The following is a 17,069-nucleotide window of genomic DNA, read 5'->3' on the forward strand; positions in this document are numbered from 1 at the left end:
ACTAATGCGGGTAATGTTTGTTCTGACATCATAATAGCAGTGGAAGAGATTACGTTTAATGAAACAGCCAGTGCCGATAATACATGAACTAATAATGTGTGCAATGAAATTGTTTAGTATTGCATCTGACAGTATTCAAGGAGGATTCTTGCAGATGTCTATGAAAGTGGAGAAGGAACCAGTCTAAAGAAGCTGTATTCAGCTTGGTTGGATCACCTTATGGTTGTATGGTACAGAGAAATCAAAAGAAATAAATCTCTTTTGTAAGATAAATTTCCAATAATTTGTTAGATGCTGATTTTGTGTTTCATTATAAAGAAGGACAATATATTTATTATTAATATTCATTTATTTAATAATATATTTCATAAAAATAACATAATAATATAACTTGCAGTAATATTAATATGATTATTCATAATTTTAGTAATGAATTGAATATTTGCTTTCGTTTTCTGTTGTCTGTGTTAATTTTTTCTGTCGTCTTCTCAAATATTTTTAATTTTTTTAAAATTTTTATGTAATTTTTTAATTTTAACAGAGTTTAATTTTTTTTAAAAATTAAACACTGAAAAACAAAATTCTTGAAATATTTAAAAATTTTGTCTATAGATCTCGATAACAAATAGGGTTACTGTGGGCTAGAATAAGGCTGCAAGTTAAAATTTTTGAATAAGATTAAAAGAAGAATTAAGAGAGTCAGACAACGATTCTAAGTTACTATTTAATTGTCACTTAGAGTCACCTAACTGCAAATTAATTGGCACATAGAGCACAAGGTGGTCGCTTTGTCCAGTAAACAAGAACTTAAAAAAAGTTCAGAAAACAATTTTGGTTATAATTTTTTTTAATCATTTAGAATTACCTACTACAGAGTATACAAGAATCCCTAAGTCAAGGCTAAGAAATAAGAAATGAACGTAATTAAAAAAAAATATTCATCTCTATGATCGACTCATTTATTACATGAAATCTCAAATCTTTCCCATGTTTATTTATAACTTTACGCAAAGGATTAGAAAACTCATTATAGCTAGCATGCACTGCTTCCTCTGAATCCCAAATCTTTATCAATCGTTCATGGATTTTTTCTATAGTTAGTCCTTTCGTAATTTCAATCTTTGAGAGCATATACCCCCATAAAATAATCAAGTATATCCGCACAAATGAAATCGGAAAAATTTAATCTGCGCCATGTTTAGACTTTCTTTTGATTTGTGAGTGGGCGCTGAGTCTTGTTGAAAGCAATATGATTGCTCTCCAAATAAATCTAAAGCAAAATCATTCAAAGACTTATTCTAATTAGATACCAACGTTGATTTTAACTCTTGAATCAAGGAAAATAAGTAAGAGCTTTCCTTTCTCAGAAATCGGACCCAACACCATCATTTTCGGCGCATTTTAACATTTTTATACTGCCAACTTATCTATAGAATGTCAGCAAGACATACTACTTGTACTCGATAGTTTTGCAGGTTGTGACTGTCTAGTGGAATAAAAAAAAAGTTTCTTATCCGAAAAGAGAATGTCACGATCCGCTTACCGACGTAGTAGCATTTTCCTCTTTGTATCTCTAGCTTGATTTTCAGCGCTGCATGAATTCGTTGTTTTTTGCATGGTTTCAGCTGCAAATATTCTTTGAGTATTCTATTTACCGTTCATGTATATATATATTTAAATGAATCGAACAGATTCTCGTGAATAGCACCTAATCCATTCTCTAACAGCTTTCACTGCGTTCGTTGTCATATCCGCTCTTTTGGATCCATTTTTATCAGTAGAAAAACTACCTGGAAAATGGCTTGAAATATTTAAATTTTCTTAAATATTCAAATCGGACTTTTTTTTATTAGTTGCTAAATGCAATTCACTACAAATTTAAGAAAAAAATGAAAAATTAATTTTTTCCGTGAGTGAACAGTATTAAAAGAACTACTTGAATTACTCATATCTTGCTCAGTTCTTAACGAATTTTTTTCAAACTTTAAAGCAATAATTTTCTGATCAATTTTAATTTGATCCAAAAGTTTGTTAAATTTTATTGAATATTTTTAAAGTTATAGATTTGAAAAAAAAGAGATAATTCATGTTTTTAAATTTATCGCATGGTCGTTATGCTCGGATTAAATGATATTATAATTTATATAAATTTTTTAAACTATGAAGTTAGCATAAGAAACAATATCATGCTGGTTATACAATTAAGTAAAATGTAAAAATTAAGTAAAATGTACAGTTTTATCAATTTTTATAAATTTTGATCATGACTGAAAGATATCAACCGATTTCATAATTTTCAATTTGCTTTTTTCTTTATATAGCATTTTTTCGGAACTAAAGCGTTTTGAAAATGAAATTTTGGTTTTCTCGTTCTATCCTAATGCATAGATATATAATATTTCTTATAATTTAATTAGTTTGTTATGAAAATCTCGGTGTTGTGCAAACAACAAGGAGAAAATACTAAGATGAATTCGGACTAGGCTTAATAACAAAACCGAAGCGGATATATTATAAAATTATTAAATTTTATTGGCAGATTTATGTAATTCTTATGAGAATAAAATTATCTTTATTATGCAACAGACATGCTTTTAATAACATTTTACTTCTGCCTTGTTCAGCATCTTGTGAGGCAAAATCAAATTTTCACCTTCTTGTGATTAATTGTAAGCGAAGCTTCGACGGTTTTCAAACGTCAAGAAGAGTTCAAGAATGGAGTAAATTTATCTGATTTTGGTGTAAACTTTCTCATTTATTGGAGTTTTGATTTAACTACACCATTTAAAGTTAGTATGAACGCTAGATTCAGTATTAACTTCAAATAACATTGGAAGATTTAGAATTTTTCAACACCGTACTCGAATAGTTACAGTTTTTACAGTGTGTAGAATTGTAAAAGGCGTCATGCGCCCATCCTTTAGTGTTGAGGCACTGTATTCAACAATCTTGGGATTTTGACTTGACTTAATCTGTAATTTACAGTCTTCCCTCACGGAAAAATTAAGGTATGTCTGAGGTATTTTTCAAAGTTATAAATGAGGTTGTTATTTAAATACGCCGTTAGGTTACAAAGCGTGCAAATGAATATCGCAAATATATCTCAATAGGTATATATGTATCAACCTGAGGTGGAGATCAACCTAACATCTGTGGAGAGGTAGATATTTACTACTTTAAAGTGTTTCGTTTTCAACCTTAGATTATTACTTATCAACCTGAAGTATATTTTCTTACACCAGTACAAATAATTACAAAAACAACAAAAGGTGTTTAATTTAACACTTCAGATTATTCTGGATCTACCTCAAGTGTATTTTTTGACAGTTGTAAAAGTAATATTTTACTTACGTGAGGTATTTTTTGTTCTACCTCAGGTTATTATATTTCAACCTCAAGTATATATTTTTATACTTGTTGAGGTATTTTTTTTATCAACGTAAGGTGCGTCATTTTACACATCAAGTTTTTATAGATCCTCCTCAAGTATATTTTTCGTTCCCATTGGGTGGGTTGTTTTTTATGAACGTGAGGTGTTTGATGTTCTGCTTTAGGTTATTATTTTTCTACAAGTCAGTGTGGACTTATATAGTTGTTGAGGTATTTATTTATCAACCTAAGGTGTGCCATTTTGTACTTTTTTGAACTTTTTTTGTACTTTTGTTGATTATTATAAATCAACCTCAAGTGTATTTACTGACACTTGGAAAGGCTATTTTTTATTAATGTGAGGTGTTCTATGTTCTACCTTAGGTTATTACTTCGTAACCTCAAGTATTTATTTTTCTTATTTTAGAGGTACTTATTTATCAACCTAAGATGCGATATTTTACACTTTTATAGTTCATCGTAAAGTTATTTTTTTAAATACTTTGCAATGGTAATAATTAACAAATGTGAGGTGTTATACGGTCCACCTAGTTTATTAATTTCTAATCTCAGTATTATTTATATTATATAAAGAATAAAGCATATCCTTAACTTTTTTCACTAGTAGCGATCTTCATTTATCAACCTGAAGTTTTTAATATTACACCTTTGGCAGTAATTGCTTTGTTTGCTAAGCTATAAAATTAAGTTTCAAATACATACTTCTTCTGTAATTTTAATAGGATTAATTAAGTTATTTTGAAATGAGACTTGTTTAAGTTCCACAGTTAAAAAAATTTTTTTTTGCTGGAGCTCACATTTTTATAAGCTAGATGTCCAAGGTGCTTGAATTTTTAAAACCATAAAACTGAAAATTTAAATAATTGGTCAGCTGACATTCAAAATATTTTATTTAAAATTAAAATTTCGTTTCTTTTTTATAAACCAGCAAAATTATTTTAAATATTGATTCTGTCTCCCTGTTGAAACTTGGAAGTATTGGAACCTAAAAGACAAAAATATGAATCAGTAGGAAAGTCATAATCACAATAATAGCGCCAGGTTTTAAAATATTAAAATATCAGAAATCATAAATTGTTTTTTTCCTGATTTAAATTAACTGGATGAAATTAATTTTCTTATTCATATAAATGGTACTCGACTTCGGTTATTTCTATTAAATCCTTGTAGCTAAAAGCGTTTAAAAGTGTGAAAGGTACCACAGCTATAAAATAAAATACACTGAAGAAAGTACTACTATCAACAATCTTTACAGAAATTCACATATTTAATTCCAATCTTATTAGAAAATTTTAACACTTTTATTTTCCCATAATTAAGCCTCCATCTTCCATTATCGAGCTCATAAGTTTGATAATTTGATTTTCTTTTGTTTGTCTTACAAATCTTTACCTATACTCAATAAGATTGGTCTATATATTAAACTTTTTGCCAGATTTCAGATAACTAATTGTTTTTAAATACATTTTTGACTCTTATTCTGAAAAGGACTTCCGTTATTGTCAATCACATCAGAGTTTCGCAGAAATAGTTATTTTAATATTTTAATCAATGTAATCAAGAATCAATCATTTAAAAACATAAAATTTTAAAGTAAGGTACCAATTTTTACACCCAATCGAATGAAACTAACGACAAGCTGATGGGAGCATTTGTTTTAAAGTTGTAAGCAATTTCATGAAAGGAAAGTATCGAAGAGAGAACGAGTTGAAATATGTAGTACTTTTGAAAGAGGTTGAGTGAAATAGTTCCTACGTAACTTATAATTCCGAGCAGAATGAAACAAATTGTTAGTTGCTACAATCATCTGTTTAAATATAAAAATATATCTCATAGGGTGAAATTCAAAAAAAAAAAAAAAAATGCGCAATACTTTCAAACAATAAATGTTTTTATTTGCAATTGATTTCATTCGATTCAGCATTAAAATTACATAAGAAACAATACTGATTTTTTTTATAAAAAAATTAAGATTTCAAAAATTAGCTAATTTTTTAAGTAGTGAACCATAAGCAGTTGCATGAAAATTCTCATAACCTTGAAAAAAATTATCATATAAACTTGAAATCGGGTTTTATTTAATTCTGCTTAATATTCTAATAAGTATCAACAATCTGATTAGTAAATAATTAACACGGATAAATTGCAAAAAATTTTCATGTAGTGAAATATACCAGTTCTGTGCTCAAACATGAAAAAGTGAGCTAGTAGAGTTATTAGTTTTTAATTATCAACTGTCAGGCAAATAATTGTTATCAATGCTTATATAAATTCAGTAGTTTATTATGCGAGATTACTTTTTCTTTTTAGTGTAAAATCTGACCTATTATCCTGGGGAAGGCTGAGCAGTAACTTGCTAGCCACTTCTTCCGCGTTGCTGCACATGTGCTATATACAGCCTACGTCATCTCAGCAATATAACGTTTCACCTAACAGCGTCACCCTTAACAGGAACGAGAAATATTCTGATTTTTCTCTCTTATTGCTAAGCCTACGACAACAGCCTCTAAGAATATTCTTCGACTTTAATTATTTAAGATCAGGACGCGTCTTTAAAACAAAAATAATAAAAGTTAAAATTTGAAAATTGAAGCATGTTTGATTAAAAGTGATAATAAATCAATAAATGTAACTTACCGAATTTCGCATAGACTTTCAATTGTCAACACACACGCCATTCGCTGGCACGCACGGCACTCTGGGAAGGTTGTATGAAGTGTAATTTAAACAACCTCAAAATAAGCTTTGGTATAAATAAAATGACTTCAATAAATACCTCACTCTCTTTATTAGATATAAGGTAAATTTTTTGTACCTCATAAATACCTTTTTCGTTACAAGTGTCAGAAAAACGACCCGGTATACCTTTGAAATCCCCTTATCAATCTGGTTGATATGAAGTGAATTTAAAATAACCTCAAAATAAGCTTAGGTATAAATAAAATGACTTCATACACCTCAATAAGTACCTCACTATCTTTAGTTGAACCAAGGTAAATTTTTCTATACCTCATAAATACATATTCTGTAATAAGTGTCAGAAAAACAACCTGCATACCTTGAAAATCACCTTTGGTTGTTTTCTTACCAACCTCAAATATACCTCATATATACCTCAAAACAAACTAAATACCTCACATTTTCGTAAGGATTGTGTATAACCCTATTTTATTCGAATGAAAAGCGTCGATTTTATACAACAACGCTCTTTAACAGAAAAAAAAGCTTACAGTAGTTTAAACAAAACCTGTTTTACTAATTTAAAATAACAGCAATAAATGTGTTATCAGATGCTGAATTTACCAAAAATAAATCTTCTTGTTATTATAAACTACAGAGTAAACTAGATATTCTTAAAATCAAAATGTTTCTAATCAAATTTTCCAAAGCTAATTGGTTACACTGTCTTTCATTCATCTCTAAGTATCATAGCGCCTGTCTGACACTAATTTCATGGGATTTCTGCAATAGTTTTGTCAAAAGTACTGGTTTCATGAGACTTTGTCCTATTTTAAGTTTTGAGAAGTGAATTTAAAAAAGGTTCGAGAAAAGTTTTTCAAACATCAATGATTTACAATGTGCTGATTAAATAGACATCTTTCATTTGCACGTGGCTTATTAAAATATTTTAATCTTGATTTTTGTTAATGAGTTGATTTATTGATTGACATTTTGTCTCCTTTCAACACCTTTTTTTTGTATAAATTTAAGTTTGATTATCATAAATCAATTAAATAAAAATTAAATTTATTAAAACTCATTTTATTTTTGATTTTTTTCCAGATGAATACGAATGGAAAGAAATTAGAATTAATAGTGAAAAGAATAATCAATAACTTGCCTGTCAACTTAGATTCTGTCAGTAATCCAGAGAGTCTGAAATGTTATCAAAACAGGAAAGAGCTGCAAGATTTTAAATGATACTGGAGATAGTTTCCCTGCAAAAAGTATCTTCCTTTTGATGTTCTAAACTTTGTTACTATTTATTGAAATCACAAAGTTATAAAATACAGTTTTGTGGTTATCTCTGCTTTGTACAAATATTTCAATAAAGTGATTATTTAAAGTGCTAGTGTAATGACAATTAAGTTTAGCAAAGTTTCTTCAATTTTGCCATCACTTGAAAACTTCACCGCACTATTATCAGGTCTTATATATGTATATGTTTTAATTGTTAATGCACAGTCCGCAAGAAAAAGACATCACCCTGATAAACTCCCAAACTAAGTGTCAATCTTAATGAATCTTGGGGGTGACCTCAAATATGCTAATTAATTAGTGCTAACTATTAATTAAGTGACGTATTCAGACACAAAAACGTACTTTCTCTGAATAAGCATACATTTTTTTTACATATTTGGAATCCTGGCCCTTGAGTAGACAAAATTTCGAAAAAATTGGGTCGCAATAAAGGTTTATATATTTGGCGATAGTCCAGAAAACAGCCAACAAAAGTCGCCGCCGCAAATAAATACTTTAAAATAACCCATAGACTAATTCAAAAGAGGAATACTTAGTTTAACTTGGTTGCTAAGCACAACCAAGCTCTGACTGTAAAAAAAAAAGAATTAATTTTCTGTGATTGTTCTGGGTTGTTGTTGCTGTTGTTAATTTACATCGCACTAGAGCTGCACATGAGCTATTGGCGACGGTCTGGGAAACATCCCGGAGGATGATCCGAAGACACGCCATCACAATTTTGATTCTCTGCGGAGGGGATGGCACCCCCGCTTCGATAGCCCGACTACCTGCGCGCGAAGTCGAGCACTTTACGGTAGCACAGTTTAACGAGGACCAATACCGCACACCCTCGGTCCCTCTGATCCAAGTGGTCACCCACCCGCACACTGACAGTGATGCTTGACTTCGGTGATCTGCTGGGAACCGTGTCCACTGCGGGACGTAATTGCTCGGGGAGGTTTAATTAATAGTTAAAAAAAAAATATTTCGAAGTTTCTATGCAATAGACAATTTTTATCAACATTCTGTCCAAAATGCAAAGATTTTTTGTTCTTTTAATCTCCTTTTAGAAGAAAATTTGAATCAATTTATAAATTATTTACGATTTTCTAAGCTTTTAGAATTTAAGTGCATGAACTTTTCATCTGACATTATTTAGATTTTTTAAGTTGTTTTTACTATATTTTTACGTGGATTTCATACTTATTATTGATATACAAAATTTTAGGGATAATCATTGTTACAGCTTTAATCGAATTTTCTAGGCAAGAAAATTTGAAGAAACAAAAAAAAAGTGCTTGGAAAATAAAAGGTAAATTGTATAGTAATTCTAATGGACATTCACAAGGTTTTCTATAATTTACGATATTTCTTTTTTCTATAACTCATGGAATTGTTGAATGTTAAGTGGCATTTTAAAAGCATTGAATTATGTTATGTTTAAGAATAAGATATTGTTCAGTGCCAGCCATTTGAAAAAAAAAAAGAATAAGATATTGAAATAATATGTTTCATATTTTTTGATTCATTGTTTAAAATATCGCTTCATTCTGCTAGATATTTAGGTTACATGGTTTTCTTTGGATAAAGATGATTTTAAATAGCATCCTCATGTTTCGATACATTCTGCAACTTACGTTCGCAAATTCACCATAAAATATCGCACATCATGTTCTTCAATTACGATAAAATACATTTACCACCAAATACTGCTACTATTATTATTTTTGTCTCTTATATGTATCTGATGCGATACTCTCTTTTTAAACAGAACTTGTAAGGTCCTTAAGATAATGAAATGGGGGCACAAAAACTTAAAAGATAAAATATTCAATTTCATTAACTCAAAATATCTGGTCTCAAAATTTTAATTTTGAAGTTAAAGATAACTTTTACTATATTGATGTTATGGTTCTTTTACGTTTTTAAAGACCACATAAATCCTATTAAAATATTAAAATGCATATGTTTACTTTAACGAGTGTAAAATCCTTATCAAAATAATGATCATGACCCAAATGTAAAGCAGTATAATTGATGATAAAAACTCAACTGGCTTCAGAAAATATGAAGAGGGAAGTAAAAGTCGACATGTTTCGAGCGCTCAAATCTAAGCGCCCATTCTCAAGACTTGTCAGGCTTGAATGACTTGTGACTTTAATTATTGAACGTTCCAAACATGTCTATTTTTATTATCATCTATTATTTTTTTTAAATCAATGAAGTTTTTATATTTTCGGCTCAGTTTCTTAGGATTATCTATTTAGTTACACAACATATTAAATTATTTTACTGGATATTAAAATAAGTTTTACGTACGATATAGGCACAGGCTTTTAGATTGAAAAAATAATAATTCACTACTTTCTAGAAAAATTCAATGCAGTACAATTATTATTTTTATTTTATTTTTTTGCTGCAAGTCTTAACATTTTGTAAGGACATAAAAAAATTCCGTTTACAATTGAAATTTCAAAAGTCGAATGTGAAAATGGAATGTCCCCTAGCACCAGGAATCGAAATTAAATAGTTACAAGGACAGTTATTTCAAACAAGTTTGTGTTCCCGTCCTGCTCGAAGTTGTTTGAAAAGGTATTTTTTATCTATCGATCCCAAAGTTTATTCTACATATATTTTAGGGTATACTTTAGGAGTATTTCGATCGAGTTTATTTCTACACCCTTATTTGCTAATAATTATTAAATGATTTGCTTAAAATAAATTATTCAAGCTATATGATTTAATGCATTTATAGTATAATAGTAAACTGGGCATCCATCGCATATCCTTAACCTTGATGTCGCTATCATTAAATAAATGAAATAAGCTTAGATAAATAATAAAAGTTAATTTTCTTCTCGTTTTAATTTTCAAGGAAGAATATGTTTCGATCAAACTGATTTCATTCTGGAAATAAGGAAATTATTGAGTATTGGAGCAGCATCATTCTTATCCTCTTATGACGAAATATGGGAAAAATAGGTTTTCACAGTTTCTGTAAGAAGTACTTCTCGCCGCGTATTTTTTTTTCTTTATCAAAATAAGTTCGAAAATTGCATATTTTCTACTGCATTTCTTTTAAAAATCAGTTGATTCTGAAATTGGCACGGCTTCAGAATCTTTTTATAAATTTCAATTTTTAGTATTTGCTGTTTAACAAAATGAGGCATTTTCCTGATAACAAATTACACTACAATAATATCTTGGGAATCGTGCTAAAGTTAAAAAGTAAACAAAATATTTTAGTATATTATCCGAAAAAAAATCTACATGGTATCATAAAGAAAGAGTAAAAGATATATTGAAATAATTAGTTGGATAGTTCTATGAATCACACGTGGTCAGATAATTAAAAATTTAAATTCACTACTAAGATGTTAGGACGACATTTAAGATACTGAGATATTTTAAGACGCTTAGAAATTTTGGCTACGCATTTGACAGCTTTTTATATTTATTATCTTTATACTCTTTGTAGTGACTTATAAAACATCAACACTATTTTAGATGATCTATGTTGAAGTTACAAGAGACAAAAAAAGAAGAAAAAAGAAAAAAGACAATTAATAATTTATAATCTTTTTTCGAAAAAAAATAGTATGCTTAGTAAATAATCAGCTGTTCATCTGCATCAAATAATTTTAAACAGTAGAATAATTTTAATTTCTTAACAAGGTATTATTCTTAGCCAGCAGACAATGATTCTTTTAAGAAAAACTTGACAATAATTTAAAAAGGAACTTTACCTTAAAGAAAACTTAAATTAAAGTACTAAAAAATTGATTAGCATATTAATGAAGAAATAATATACGTAGTAGCGTGAAGAATAAGATTTTTAAAGATGTAAAAATTTAATTAAACAGTTGATAAAATAATTCTGCGAACACTCCCGGAGAACTGATTAAAAATTTTCTTTTAAGATTAAGACGATATATAAGATGTTGAGAAATTTTGAGATGCTTAAAAATGTTGACTACGTATTTTTATGAATAATTATAAAACATATATTCAAGAAATTGATAAATGTATTATTCCAAATCCATGCATGCGCATGTATATTATTGAAATTGTATCAGTTATTGAGAAAACAAAATAAAAAATAATCATATTAAATAAGCACAATTTGGTGCATAATCATATTCTATCAGAAGCATGCTTTTATAAAATTCGACATTCGTTGACTAAAATGTTTTTTATTCAATAAAATGTTTCACTTAAATTTCCTTACTAAATTATAAAAAAATTATTAGACGACTAAAAAGGAAACATCGTATTTTATAGTTTAAAAAAAAATAAATAAAAAGATTAACAATCAGTTATTAGAGAAAAAAAATATGAATGAAATTTTACGCTACGTGCGCGAAGTCAAGTTCCTTGCAAGTTAATCACATTTTAATATTAATCGCCCCATTTTATTATTTCTTCATTGTCACCAAATTATTTTTTAAAAAATAATTAATTTTAATTTTCTCAGCTTCTACTAAATAAAAGCAGTTGAAACTTTAGATTTTTCAATTGAAAAATATGTAGATTAATATGGTATAAACAAATTCATACCTCATAATTCAAAAGTTTTTCATCCTCAATTTAATTAAATAATAAATATTTATTAAAAATTATTTTTCGCATGAAATTATCGTTGGGTGAATGAGTTTTATGAGTGGATACAATTTTTCTTAAATTGCTTTTTCTTAGTTTTTAAATTTTGACTAAAAACACAAAAAGTGAAATTAACATTAAGGGGTCCAAACTTTGAATCGCTCTCCTGACCAAACTATGGGGATCACATTTCCCAGATTGCGACTACCCCCTATATTTTGTAGATTAAGAATTCAAATATGCAAAAAAAGAATTTTTATTCAGAGAAAGTACGTTTTTGGGTCTGATTTCGTAACTTAAAATATCGTCTGCACTTATTAATTAGCATATTGGAGGTCACCTCCTCGAACTATGAAAATTGAATCCTAGAACGTGAACATTAGATCATTATACCAAAACTTATTCTGGCTGTTCCGTCTTTTTTTGCTCACCGTACATATTAAGGTGGCCAATTCGCTGTAAACCAACTTTATTATATGAAATGAAAAATGATAAATGAATAATAAATGAAAAATAAATGAAATAAAATATAAAAATGAATGAATATAATAAATGAAAAATGAAATATCAACGAGTAAAATTTTCAACCATTTTGAATAGTCCAGAAGAAACTCCTTTCATACTTGCGAAGTTAGAATTTATGTAGTTATTTGGTTTTAACCTTAATTATTTTAAAGATTTTTTAGATTATTTACTTAAGACTGTATTTTTAGATTAAAATAGTTCCAGTTTGATTTTATTAGCTTTTTTCGTATGTAACAATAGATTAAATAATAAGTTTTAAGACGTGTCTTAACTAGCCCTGTTGCATCAGACTTGTGTGAACAAAAGTTTTTTTTAAAAAAAATTGTAAAACATGCATTTAAATTAGCTGATGTATAATTCAAGTGAAGACAAACATTTAAATTTTAAAAAATATGTTCGAAACAATTATTAATAAGGTTTCTTAGCTAATCTATAAAAATTATCCACACAAGCCTCACGAAAGACTTGTTATTTTATTTTGTGATTGTTACTGCTGTGGAATTGACCATCAATTTTCATATTTGTTCCTTATCTTAAAGACTAAGAATCGATAGATTTAAAATGTGTACAGGAATGAAATGCAGAGTGTTCTCTAATGACCACTCTTAAAATCTTTATTCGAATTCTAGTAAAAAATGAAGTCAAAGAAGTATAAACATTAAGAGTCTCGAATTAGTATTTAAACGAAGAAAAACAAAAAGCTATCGGAATTTAACGAATCACTGCACGCGCAGTAGAACACGGCTCTGAAAACATTCAAATTCGAGGATTTGAATACAAGACTGGTTAAGCAATCAAACTGGTTGTGCTGGATTCAAATCTGCCTTCTTTAGCAGTGATTCATTAAATTTCGTTTTTGTGTGCGCTATTCCCTGAAATACTAATTTGCGATCTTTTACTTATATACCTTTACTTTATTTTTCACATGGATTACAAAAATACATATTAAAGGCATTTTTTATAGAACACACGGATCAAAAATATGCATGCTACAGTACTTATTTTTATAGAAGTCAGAACGTACTGATGCCTTAACAGTACAGTTAAATCAGGGCTTTGGGCAGACATTCGAAATACAAGCTGGGACAAATTATTAAGGAGGCTGAATTTATCACACTTATCGCACACAGTTATCCACACATAGTTATAATATTGACTGCGAATGTTTTCATTTTAACGCTATTGTATATATACATACGTAGTAACTTTTAGGGCCACATTGTGGGCCTCCTATTAAGGTAGGTCCTCTGGTAGGGTACACTACTACCAGGTAATATAATACGTGATCCAATTTGAATATTATGGGTCAATATTATGGTGAGATATAGGGCCATGTTGTAATACAGAATATTGACATCGAATTTCCTCATTTTAATGCTAATAATCACACTATTATATATACTCGTATTTACACACATAATAACATATAGGGCCACATTGTGTACCCCCTAATCAGCGTATAATTATTTCCTCTGGTGGGATACACTAATAACCGGTAATATAATAAGCGGTCCAATTTGAATATTATAGGTTAATATTAAGGGGATATATACACATAGTTATCCAGCATAGGTCATTCCGTTATTTTGAAAAAGAAGTTTGCTGTGTTCTACAGTTAACAATTCAGCTTTTGCAAAAGTAGCTTCTCTTTCATTAAGATGCCTAACCTTTCATTAAGATATGTATAAAAATGTTTTAAATGTATCATTAAAGCATTGATTTTGTAATTTTTCTGGTGCCTTACTAACAATTTTTTTCTCAAAGCAATGTAAGGGAATTTTGAACTTAAATTTTGAGCAAAAAAATATACTCAATATTTCATTGTAATCTTTTACACTAAATGAAAACTTTTCTTCTACAATTTTCCGAAAAATGAAAATAATAATCTTTAAAAGCAACTAAACTTTGCTATGGAATGTAATCTGTGAATCAGTTTTATTTATTTGAAATGTCTTGACACAAGTTAAGTACCAGTAAAATTGCTATTTAAAATGAAAAGTTTTAACGTAATTAGAGATCATGTTTGCTCAAACACAAAGGTTTTCAAAGTTTAGCTGTGATATATTGTAGTATTAAATATAATATATTGTGAAAAAAATTGTTGAACTGGTAAATTCGTAATACAAAAAACAGCAAAAATTTTACTTCTAGCGGCTTTTACAGTAAATATATGGATTTAAATTTTAAAAAAAATATTTTGAAATGAAGTAATGTTGCACAGTAAATTAAATTCAACTGTTATGTATTTAAATATGTTATCAAGTTGAAATTTCTTTCATGCAATAGTGCTAAAAACTGAATAAATATGTTATGACATAAGCATGATTTATTTTATTTTATTTTATTTTAATTTTTAAAGTTTTCAATTCAGTGAGAGGCAATCCAATAATAGAATTAAGATAATTAAAAAAAGTTTCTTTTGTTGTGATAAATATTGCATTCTATTCATTGATAATGAGCCAGTTGTAAATATGTAAATATAAGTTATTTTAATAAATTGTCATTTGCTATCATAAGAAGTTATCTATATATTACTCTGCATGCGCCTTCACATGAGAGCCCGACAAATGCATAACACGTTATCAATTAAAATTCGTTCAATATTTAAATATTAGTAAAATTGATATTTAAAATGAAGAGTTTTAACATAATTAGAGATAAATTTTTTTTAAAAACGATAGTGCTAGAAACTGAATAAATATACTATTCAGGTTTTTTCTCCTTACAAACTTCCTAAATTTTTAATATACTATTAAAATATGAATGTATATCACGCTATCAATTGAAATTCATCTATTATTTAAATACTAGTAAAATTTGTATTTAAAATGATGAGTTAAGTAATTAGAGATCAAAAATATTTGCTTACACAATAGTGCTAAAAACTGAATAAATATTCTATGCATGTTTTTGTCCTTACAAATTTCCTAATTTAATAATTTATTATTAAAATATGAGTGCATTATTAAATATGAGTGTTATTATTAAAATATGACACGTTATCAATTAATATTCGTTCATTATTTAACTATCAATAAAATTGCTATTTAAAATGAAAGATTTTAATATAATTAGAGATGTTTGTTCGTTCACAAAGGTTTTCAAAGTTTAGCTGCGATATATTGTGATATAAGATATAGTGTATACTGTGTACTATATAAATGTTTTTACATGTACTAAAAGCTCAATGCATTTACTATGCATGATTTTCCACCTTGCAAACTTCCTCATTTCATTATTTACTATTTAAATATAAATGCATAACAATCTATCAATTGAAATTCGCTCATTTGGGAAGCCACCAATGAGTTATAGAATTGATTTTATAAATTGAAACCATTTAGATTGGAGTTAAGCATAACCCTGAATAAGTGTATTCTTTTATTTGGAATCTTATGCAAAATTCATGAGGTTATTGAGAAAGTATTTAATTATTCAACTGAGTGAAATATCTAATAATTTAATCCTGCTTTGTATTTAGCACATTATAAGAAAAACGAGTACAAAGAAAAATATTATGTTTAGCACTGAGGTGAAACATCTCTTTTTAAAGGTTAATAATGCCAGCATATAATAGTTTAAGCTGGAATTGTTTTTTTTTTTAAAACTTTAGAATTATTTTTTCCATTTTTATCTAATTTAAGTTAGAGCAAAATTAAACTTAATGAGCAAATTTGATATGTTATTTCGAACAGCTATATATATATATATGTGATTGTTACTGCTGTGGAATTGACCATCAATTTTCATATTTGTTCCTTATCTTAAAGACTAAGAATCGATAGATTTAAAATGTGTACAGGAATGAAATGCAGAGTGTTCTCTAATGACCACTCTTAAAATCTTTATTCGAATTCTAGTAAAAAATGAAGTCAAAGAAGTATAAACATTAAGAGTCTCGAATTAGTATTTAAACGAAGAAAAACAAAAAGCTATCGGAATTTAACGAATCACTGCACGCGCAGTAGAACACGGCTCTGAAAACATTCAAATTCGAGGATTTGAATACAAGACTGGTTAAGCAATCAAACTGGTTGTGCTGGATTCAAATCTGCCTTCTTTAGCAGTGATTCATTAAATTTCGTTTTTGTGTGCGCTATTCCCTGAAATACTAATTTGCGATCTTTTACTTATATACCTTTACTTTATTTTTCACATGGATTACAAAAATACATATTAAAGGCATTTTTTATAGAACACACGGATCAAAAATATGCATGCTACAGTACTTATTTTTATAGAAGTCAGAACGTACTGATGCCTTAACAGTACAGTTAAATCAGGGCTTTGGGCAGACATTCGAAATACAAGCTGGGACAAATTATTAAGGAGGCTGAATTTATCACACTTATCGCACACAGTTATCCACACATAGTTATAATATTGACTGCGAATGTTTTCATTTTAACGCTATTGTATATATACATACGTAGTAACTTTTAGGGCCACATTGTGGGCCTCCTATTAAGGTAGGTCCTCTGGTAGGGTACACTACTACCAGGTAATATAATACGTGATCCAATTTGAATATTATGGGTCAATATTATGGTGAGATATAGGGCCATGTTGTAATACAGAATATTGACATCGAATTT

The 17,069-nt window shown here is 28.3% G+C and overlaps 1 protein-coding gene across 2 annotated transcripts in view; it reads left to right on the top strand.

Moving 5' to 3' along the window:
• Positions 1-7,474, top strand: part of LOC107446337 (acetoacetyl-CoA synthetase) — a 73,453-nt gene extending 65,979 nt beyond the window's left edge. For both annotated transcript variants that reach the window (XM_071187490.1, XM_021147617.3), the window contains exon 18: positions 7,174-7,474. In XM_071187490.1, coding sequence (XP_071043591.1) covers positions 7,174-7,311 — 138 coding nt within the window. In that variant the 3' untranslated portion in view covers positions 7,312-7,474. The remainder of the gene's footprint in view (positions 1-7,173) is intronic.
• Positions 7,475-17,069: the final 9,595 nt, after the last annotated feature.

The sequence above is a fragment of the Parasteatoda tepidariorum genome, chromosome X1 (assembly GCF_043381705.1).
Source record: "Parasteatoda tepidariorum isolate YZ-2023 chromosome X1, CAS_Ptep_4.0, whole genome shotgun sequence".
Classification (NCBI taxonomy): Eukaryota; Metazoa; Arthropoda; class Arachnida; order Araneae; family Theridiidae; genus Parasteatoda; species Parasteatoda tepidariorum.